Below are 9,972 nucleotides of genomic sequence, written 5' to 3'. Positions count from 1 at the left end.
CCTGGGCTACACAGTGAGTTGCAGGCAAACCAAAGCTTATACCGTGAGATTTATATAGCCTTAAATGGGAAAATGGGGGGGGGTGTTTTGAGGGATTGTGAGGATCAAGGCAGGATATATGACCCTCGTAAACATCCTCCATTAGATTCAGCATGGTGGGGTGGGACAGAATGAACCAGCTGCAATACTGTGCGCAGGCGCGCTGCTCTAGGACGCGGCGGGTCGGTTCTGCGGCTGCGCAAACGACTGGTTTGTTTGGTTTTTTTTTTCTTTTGCGGCTTCATTGCTTGACGGCTGTAGCACCGCCCCCCAGGTTGCCCGGGTAACGGTGAGCGCGCGTGGTCGCGGAAGGTAAGGCTGACTGGAGACCGGGCGCCGGAGGCCTGACGGTCCCATGTGTCCCCGTGCCGAGCGTGTAAGCGGCCTCGGGCGCGAGTGGGGTGGGGGTCTGACTGTCACTCAGGCGCCCATGGGCACAGCATCCTGCGGGCAGCCGAGCACTCTGCTTGGCTGACAGGTTCCGGCTGCCCCGACCCAAGCTGGTCTGCCTTGGCCCTCAGCCCTGCACCTCAGCCCGGGAGCTGTGTGTGCAGTGAGGAACACAGACGCAAATGGGTTTTCAAATGATGAGGCGCCCACGAGGGCTGAGGATGAGGCTGAGTTGGCAGCGTGCTTCTATGCCCAGCACCGGATCAGATCGAGCGTGCTGGCCCACCTGTAACCGCAACGTTTGAGAGGTGGAGGCAAGAGGATCAACTGTTTTTAAGGCCACGTGTCAAGTGTGAAGTCAGTCTGGGCTACATGTGGCCTCGTCTCAGAAATGAAAACAAATAACTGATAAGAGATCACGGGTGAGGTTTGCTGTAAGGGAGGCTTGTTTGGCACCTGCTCCAAGAGTGTTGGAAAACTAAATGCTCTTTATTGCTTGTGCTTGGATTGACATTTTGGAGCATCTAAAAGGGGTCAGGCTGACCATTGGATGTGATGGTTCATGGATTTGGCCCCAGCACGTGGAAGGCTGAGGCAGAGAGATCATAATGAGTGTAAAGCTAACCAAAACTACGTAGCAACACCAAAACTTGTAAATGTAAGTTAGGCTAGCAGATCAGGGAGGGGAAGAATAAAGGACAGGCCTAGCTTTTGGTGGACAGAAATACGCTCTGTGGTGCTTTGGTGCCAGGCGTGCCCAGTTTTGGGAAGTGAAGAGGTAACAGTCTTCACAGGTACACTCAGCCCTGAGTCACTTTGATCACCTGTACAAGGGGAATAAGAATAATGCCAAGACTGGGACTGTGCCTCCTTCCATAGAGCGTTTTCTTTGAATGAACCAGGCCCTGGGTTCATGCCCCCAGCATTTAGAAAAAAGCAAATCACAGCCTTTGCATCCAGTCCTCCACACGACTGACCTGGTCGGCCCAAGACATTAAATGTGCCTTGGACACATTAATGATGTACACGGTAATGATGCCTCCTCTCTGCTTAGGTACCTACTTACTGCTTGGTTTTTTTGAGATAAGGTGTCCCTCTACCCAGGCTGACCTGGACTCAGAACAATCCTCCAGTCTTAGTCTGAACACTAGGATTACAGGCATGCCCCACCACATCAGGTCTTACCTTTGCATTCCCTAGTAACAGCATTGAGCAAATGGCTGACCTCGGCTTCTTTATGGAATAAGGACCGTTCTCCAGTGCCATTTGTGTGTGTATGGCCCCGTTGGTATCTGGAACCCTGAACCTGCTGACGATGGTTTCCATTTTTCCTTCACATCAGGGTGTTCTGCTGGCATGGCAACGAGAAGAGTTTCCCTCTCTTTTTTTTAAAGCTATTTTTATTTTGTCTGTGGGAGTATTTTGCCCACATATGTGTGCTGTGCACCACATGCAAGAACAGACCAGCTGCTTGTATTTTAACCTCAGTCAAGAAGCAGAGTGTGGCTTCTGGGTTCGCTTTCGCCTTTTTCTGTGCTCTGAGACCCCAGTCTGTGGATGGTGCCTCCCACATCCAGAGTTGGGCTTCCCATCTCAGCTCGTCTAACCTAGACATGCTCAGAGGCCTGCCCCTTCTGTAGAGTCTGTCAGACTGACAGTCGTCATATCTAGTTACAGTGCTCTCGGGTGAACAGCCCTTCAGCTCCCTTACCGTGCAATAGCCATGGTCATAAATGCTATTCAGCATTATACATGTCATGCACAGTAATGCTCAGGTATGTTCATTGAAAAGCCTAAGAACTTAACTTACTTTGGTGTGTTCCTGTGTGCAACACTGTCAGTTCTAAGAAGACACATCCTGGTGATTTCTTTCATAGACATATATACACACATATATGCTGACATGTATGTATGTGCCCTATGACGTGCAACACTTGAGTGTCTTCCTGAGGAGGCCAGAAGAGTGTGTCTGATCCCCTGTAACTGGAGTTTTAGGTGGGTGTAAGGTACCGTGTGCATGCTGGGAATTGAACCCAGGTCTTCTGGAAGAGCACCCAATGCTTTAACTGCTAAGAATCTTTCCACTCCCATGAATCTTTCCACTCCCGTGCATGGGTATCTTTGTTGCTCACTTGTTACTTGGTCTAACTTCCTAGGTCTGTTTCCCTCTCCTTATTGAGGTTTCTGGCTCTATGAGAAGTTCCATGAAGCCGTCATCATATCTTGACCAAGGCTTGTCATTTCTCTTATTATTATTTATTATTATTATTTTGCCAGTGTTTGTCTGCCTTTATGTCTTATCTCTGCACCACAAGCATGCAGTGCCCACAGAGACCAGAAGAGGGCATTAGGTCCTTGGGACTGGAGTTAAAGATGGCCAGGAGCTGCCATGTGAGTGCTGAGAATGGAACCTGAGTCCTCTAAAATCAGCTAGTGCTCCCGCCACATCATTTCTTTTTAATGGTCATGAAATGTTGAAGCCACCCCCTCCTCAGGCTCAACTCTCCCTTGCCTAATGGATGCTAGTTTGAGGTCAGGAGCACCCAGATCATCGTATTTTGTTCTTTGTGAGAGGTTATGTATGTGACCTTTAAGCTCCACATAACTTCTCAGTTTAACTAATGTGCAGACCTGACCCTAGATAGCTGCAGGTTCGAATCCCCCACCCGTCTGGTGACAGCATTTCTGTCAACTGGACTATACACATTTGTGTGGACTATGTGTGACTCAGTAGTGCTTCCTACTGTTAGCTATTACCTGGCAGCAGCTCTGTGTTACATCCAACTTGCTTTCGTGTGTGTTCCACACTTGTTTTATCTCCTTGGGTCAGTGTGAGACCCAGAATAGACAGGTGTTGCCTTCAGCTTCCTTGGCTCTTTCCGGGTAATTCCTTGCCTGGTTGGTGGCTGTGTGGCATCTCACACAGACCTAGTCCATAGTGAACAGATACATCGTATGCCTGAGCAGGACCCAGAGAGAGGACCTGAGCTCTGGCCCCACAGCCCCGTGCTTATCCAGCACACCCTTTAGAGGCCTCACTGACCCGAATGTTCCATTGGCTGTGACGTGACATTGCTGGCACTCACTTCATAACCATTATACCCAGTATTTGGGTAGTGCCACTGTGCCAAGCACTCTTGTAGTTGGCATTTTCTTTGGGCTGCCAACCAGGTCCCAAATAAAGACACAGAGACTTACTAATTATTATTGTTTTTGTTTGTTTGTTTTTCGAGACAGGGTTTCTCTGTAGCTTTGGAGGCTGTCCTGGAACTAGCTCTTGTAGACCAGGCTGGCCTTGAACTCACAGAGATCTGCCTGCCTCTGCCTCCCAAGTGCTGGGATTAAAGGCATGTGTCACCACCACCTGGTGAGACTTACTAATTATGAATGCTCAGCCTTAGCTTAGGCTTGTCCCTCTAGCTCTTTTAACTTAATTTAACCTGTTTCTGTCCCTCTACATTTTACATCAGGGCTTTTTATCTTTTTTTCATCTGTATGTCCTACGTCCCTGCTTCCTCTGTATCTGGCTGGCTGGCCCCTGGCATCTATCACTCTATCATCTCGTTTTCTTTCTTCTTAAGCCTAAATTCCTCCTGCTACTTACTTTCCCTGCCCAGAAGTTCCACCTATACCTCCTTATTTGCTATTGGCCGTTCATATTTTTATTAGACCAATCAGGTGCCTTAGGCAGGCAAGGTAAAACAACAACACATCTTTACATGGTTAAACAAATATACCACAGCACACTCTATGAGCCCTGACTGTAAGGCTGGTTTTCTCTCCTTTTACAGAGGAGCTAAATCCCCAAGAGGCTGGGGGAACTTTTGCCCAAGGTTTCACAACTAAGGGGCAGCAGCTTCCTGATTTTAGTGTGTACACTGCAGAAGCTAGCCCTAGGCAGATTACAGCACAGCCAGTCTGACTTCAGAATTGCTGCACACACCCACTGGCATTTGGTGGAACATAACTGGCCCTTAAATCACTCAGACCTCAAATCCCAGCACTTAGGAAGTAGAAGCAGATGGTCCAGAAGTTCATGAAACTTCACCTACATAGTGAATTCATCAGCCTGCATTACACAAGATCTTGTCTCAATTAAGCAAACAAATAAAAAAAAAATGAATAAGCAGAAAGCCCTGAGAAGTGACTGCCCCAGGTCTTACGAGTACCTTAAGGTCGGTCTTTGGAAGATGGAGGTCTAACTAGACTCACCCACTGAGGACACATTCTTGCTTGGTTTTAGCTTCACATCCCCAGTACCTCTGATTAGCAGTTCCTGGGAGTCTCTGAATGCCTCTTGATCAAGGAAAGGAAAGTATGTGTCCTTAAAGGCAAGAATCCTCAGGTGTGAGGTAGGCCTTGGTGCTGCCAGCTTCAGTTAAGGTGATGGCACTAGCTTCTTGGAGGTCTCAGGCTCTGGGATATCTGGGATACCCCAGGTGACCCATCTGTGCCGTCATGTCCTTGTCACATGGAGTCTTCTAGTTCGTTGTTTTACAGCTGCTCTGCCTTCCCCCAGAAACCACATGACCGGGTTCTGAGTGTGCTAGCCCTGTTGGTCCGTGGTTTTGACTGGTTCTCCTCTCCCCTCTAGAGGCCTATTACCCTTGAAGAATGGCAGAGGCAGTCTTCCGTGCCCCCAAGAGGAAAAGACGAGTATATGAGAGTTATGAGTCACCGCTGCCCATCCCCTTTGGTGAGGACCAAGGTTCCAGGAAGGAATTCCGAATATTCCGAGCTGAAATGATCAGCAACAACGTGGTAGTGAGGGGTGTGGAGGACATGCAGCAGCTGTATGGGAAGGTGAGCCACCCCTCCCAACCTCAGCTCTGAGGCTGAGGACTAGACACGCCTCGCCACAAACCCTCATCCCAACACCACGTAAGATGAAGCCATGTATATTAAAGACAAACAAGTCATTTACAGAAATGTAATGGGTAAAAACTGAAGATCACCCCCACCGACCTCTGTCCTTCACCAGTGGATTAGGGCCTGTGGGAAGTTCCCTAAGATCTCTGCTCTCTTTCCGTCCTGGGGACTTGTTGGATGAGGACAGTTTTGAACTTGAAGTGGTGGCTGGCTCCCCCCACCTTCTCCCAGTCCACTCCCCATATCCTTTTTATCACTGGGGCATTTTAAAATGCAGCCTTATGGAGAGACCACTCAGCAGTGAAGAGCAGAGATTCCTCTCCCAGAGGGCCTACATCCAATTCACAGCACCAGTCTGGCCTCTCACAGCCATCTGTAATTCCAGTCCAGATGGCCCAGTGCCCTCTCCTGGCCTCTGAAGGCAGCAGGCACACATGGTATAGACATACATCCAGATAAAACACCCATCCACATGAAATTTAAGGAATGGATTTTTTTGTTTGTTTTTGTTTTGGTGTTTTGTTTTGTTTTGTCTTTGTTTTTATTTTTTGAGACAGGGTTTCTCTGTGTAGTCCTGGCTATCCTGGAACCTGCTCTATAGGCCAGGCTGGCCCCAAACTCAGAGATCTGCCTGCCTCTGTCTCCCTAGTGCTGGGATTAAAGGTGTGCACCACCACCACCGCCTAGCAAAAGTAACTTTTTTAAGCAGCCCGCATGAGGTGTAGCTGATAGCCAAGAGTTCACCCCTCACAAGCATACCTTTCATAGTGACATTCTGAACCTATAGAGGGGCTCCCTATCACCACAGTCTAGTCTTAGTATTTGTGTGTTTGCTTTGGTGCTGGGGGTTGGCCCAAGGGCCTTGTATTCTATATCTGAGCTGTACCTGCCAGCCCCACTGTGGTCACTCATGCCTGTGACACCGAGCCCTGCTCGCAACCCAGGTCAGGACAACTGGTGGATACCCTGCCTCTCTTCCACCTTCTCTAGAGTTTGCAGTAAGGTCAATGGGCTCTGGTGCATTAAGGCCTGACTGGTCCCTGCCTGCCTTCAGCTCACTGCTGAGGCCTTTGTTCACAGTGTGCAAGGTGGGATGAGGCTTTTCCTAGGCTGGGTACTTTTTAATCATCTATTATAATTTGATTTTTTTCTGCTTGTTGATAGTCAAAAGCAGGGAAAGTGTGTAATTTGGAGGAATCAGCAGGAAAGAGAAGGATACTTCTAGTCCAGAGTAGGATGTAATCCAAGGCATACCTCCTGCCCCCACATCCAGTGCACTCCTGGCCACATGTGAGAAGAAGCTGCCTCTGCTGGCTCTGGTGCCTTCAGGATGCCAGACACAAGCCGAAGTGGTTCCCATTAGATGGGCGAGCTGGTACTGGAATCTGTGGGGCTTGGAGATGATCTATGAGTAAAGTACGTGAGGTCCTAAGTTCAGACCCCGGGTACCCATGGGAAACACTCAACATTGCTGGCATGCAGATATGTGCACGCGTGCACCTGCTCTTCCACGTGTGTACACATATACATGAACACCTTCATACACCACACATCACAGGGGTGGGAATGTATGCACATTAGAGAATCAAGGAAACATGGGGCTGTTGAATAGTCCTAACAACTGAGCATTGACCATGTTTTCTTCTTGGAAGGGTTACTTTGGAAAAGGCATTCTTTCAAGAAGCCGTCCTAATTTCACGATCTCCAATCCTAAGCTGGCTGCCAAATGGAAAGGTAAGCCCTGCAGCTTTCATTTGATGCTTACATGTCCTGGTGAGATGGTAGGTTCTGGAAGAGAGGCACACTGACAGTGCTCCTGCCTGGAAGGTCACCTACAAGAATTACAGCAAAACAGTTTGACTAAGAATGGCTCAGTACTTAGCCCAGGCTGGCCTTGAACTCAGGCTCTCCCAAGTACCAGCAGATCAGACAGAAAGATCCTTCTGGTTCTTGGAAATGTGTTTCACATTCCTTGGAATAGTCACAAGTCCTGCTCACACACACTGCCCTGATTTCCATCCTTTGCTCCTCAGAAGACGGGAAAGTGTTATTCTGGCTTTTTTGTTATGCCTTGCCTGGCAGGATGCTGTGAATGAAGTTCTGCCTGCCTGTGCTACTGTCAGAATGAGCCTGGGGTTTTATTTGCAGAGGTAGAATTTGCAATAGCCTAGGCGTTGTTGAACTTACTGTGGGCAGTTTGGTGAATAAAAATGCTTGCCACCAACCCTTATGACCTGAGTTAGATCTCTCGGGCCCTGTGTTAGTCAGGGTTCTATAGAGCAACAGAATTGATAGAATGAGTGTCTGTGTGTCTGTGTGTCTGTGTGTGTGTGTGTGTGTCTGTGTGTGTGTGTCTGTGTGTGTGTGTGAGAGAGAGAGATTGATTGATGCATATATATATATATATATGCATGTATATGAGTAAATATATTTTATATTTTCAATATATATATGGGATTTATTAGTGTGGCTTACAGGCTATGGTCCAGCTAATCCAACAGTGGCTGTCTGTCTCCTGACAGAAAGTCCAAGAATTCAGTAGTTCAGTTCACGATGCTAATGTCTCAGTCAGTCTTTAGTATACATGGGAATCCTAAGAAAGTGGTCTCCAGTGCCAGCAAAGGGACGCCTCAGCAGCAGGGTGGAGGAACTGCCAGTAAGAATGGGGGCTAGCAGGTGTAAAGCACAAGCTTCCTTCTTTCATGTCCTCTTTATGTGAGTGGCCACCAGAAGGTGTGGCCCAGATTTAGGGTGGGGGGTCTTCCCACCACAAATAATCCAGTCACGAAAATTCCCTCACCTGTGTGCCCAGCTGCTTGGGTTTTAGTTAATTCCAAAAATAGGCATCACAGACCCATATGGTGGAAGGAGTCATTACTGCAGGTTGTCCTGACCTCCACACGTGAAATGGCATGTACACACCTACACACACAAATAAATGGAGTTTAAAATTTAAAACTAATTATTGTACATGACTCCTTAATTTACAATTCTTTTCTTCTAATACATTTTCCAAGGCATCCTCATAATTAAATAATACCAGTAAGTTAAGACATAAAAGAATTGCCAGGCATAGTGGTATTTGCCTTTCATCCCAGCACTTGGGAGGCAAAGGCAAGTGGATTTCTGTGAGTTCATAGGTCAACCTGATCTCCATAGTGAGTTCCAGGACAGCCAGGGATACATAGTGAGACCATGTCTTGAAAGAGAAAAAAATAAATAGAATTTCTTTAAAGCTAACTTCAGTGATTCTCAACCCTCCTAAGGCTGCGACCCTTTAATACAGCTCCTCATGTTGTGGTGACCCCAACCATAAAATTATTTTGTTTCTTCTTCATAACTATAATTTTACTACTGTTATGAATCATAATGCAAGTATGTGATATACAGGATATCTGACATGTGACCCCCACAGGGGTCATGCCCCACAGATTGAGAACCACTGGTATTGCGGCTCAGACCTATAATCCCAGCAAGTAGGAAGCTGAGACAGGAGGATTACCAGCTAGAGACCTGTCTCAACAGGGAAAAAAAAATGAGGGGAAGGGCTGTAAAATGATTCATGTAAGAAAGTATAAAAATTACCCACACTGAGGTATTAATTCAGCACCTGGTCAGAATACCAAAAGCCTAACAGTGTGTTGAATTGGTGAGGCCATGGCAAACCTCCATCGCCACAGGTAGGGGTGTGCGTGTGTGCATATGTGTGTGCGTGCGTGCGCGCGTGTGTGTGTGTGTGTGTGTGAGCGCAGTCGCGCATTTATGTACTTCAGCACTTACAAAGGGAATTTAACCATACTTAGAAAAATTATATTTGTATTCTCCCTGTAACCCAGATTCATCTTAACAATACACTGGAACAAATAGGAAGAAAAGTATCGCAGACTGTTCTCTGAGACCCTGTTTGTAATACTTGAACAGATACAACCCAGTTGAGGGAGGAGGGTGATGATTGGAAGCACTAGTGTGTTCATGTAAAGAAATACATAAGCTGGGCAGTGGTGGTGCACACCTTTAATTCCAGCACTTGGAGGCAGAGGCAGGCAGATTTCTGAGTTCGGAGCCAAGCTTGGTCTACAAAGTGAATTTCAGGACAGCCAGGGCTGCACAGAGAAACCTGTCTTGACAAACCAAAAATAAAAAAGAAGAAAAAACAAAATGTAGATTAGAATAGGGTTGAGGGCTTACTGTGATGTTACTATATGAGAGGGTAAGGCTGTGAGCTATGGGTGATACAAAATGGAGACCTAAGAATATGTATTTGGGGGCTAAAGAGATGGCTAAGCCATCAAGAGCACTGACTGCTCCTGCAGAGGACATGGGTTCAGTTCCCAGCTCCCACATGGCAGCTCCCAATCGTCTGCAACACCAGCCCCAGGGGAGCCAGTGTCCTTTTCTGGGCTCTGCATGCACATGGCGCACAGGCATTCATGCAGACAAAACACTGATACACAATATTAAACAATTTTTAACGGCAATCCATACTTAGTGTTTTTGAAGATGAAAGGGTTTGAGGAGGTAGATATTATACTGGACTTAAAAATTACACAAATGCACATGTGTGGTTAGGTTACACATTGTTAGTACAACTTCTATGTTTTGTATCAGATGAAAAGTAAGGATAAGACCAAGCATGGCTGTGCAGTTCTGTAATCCTAGTATTTGGGAGGCTGC

At 47.2% G+C, this 9,972-nt stretch overlaps 1 protein-coding gene across 4 annotated transcripts in view; it reads left to right on the top strand.

Moving 5' to 3' along the window:
* The first annotated feature begins 275 nt into the window (after positions 1-275).
* Positions 276-9,972, top strand: part of Tsen2 (tRNA splicing endonuclease subunit 2) — a 39,283-nt gene continuing 29,586 nt past the window's right edge. The window contains exons 1-3 of one of the 4 annotated variants that reach the window (XM_085686887.2): positions 276-351; positions 5,024-5,232; positions 6,951-7,032. In XM_085686887.2, coding sequence (XP_085543013.2) covers positions 5,044-5,232; positions 6,951-7,032 — 271 coding nt within the window. In that variant the 5' untranslated portion in view covers positions 276-351; positions 5,024-5,043. Of the gene's footprint in view, positions 416-442; positions 852-2,324; positions 2,425-5,023; positions 5,233-6,950; positions 7,033-9,972 lie in introns of those variants that run through there. The other 3 variants (XM_085686889.2, XM_085686890.2, XM_085686891.2) reach the window with 3 other exon arrangements.

This window comes from Myodes glareolus, chromosome 3 (genome assembly GCF_982192425.1).
Source record: "Myodes glareolus chromosome 3, mMyoGla1.1, whole genome shotgun sequence".
NCBI lineage: Eukaryota > Metazoa > Chordata > Mammalia > Rodentia > Cricetidae > Myodes > Myodes glareolus.
The sequence above is the reverse complement of the archived record's forward strand: the minus strand, read 5'-3'. Positions and strand labels throughout refer to the sequence as shown.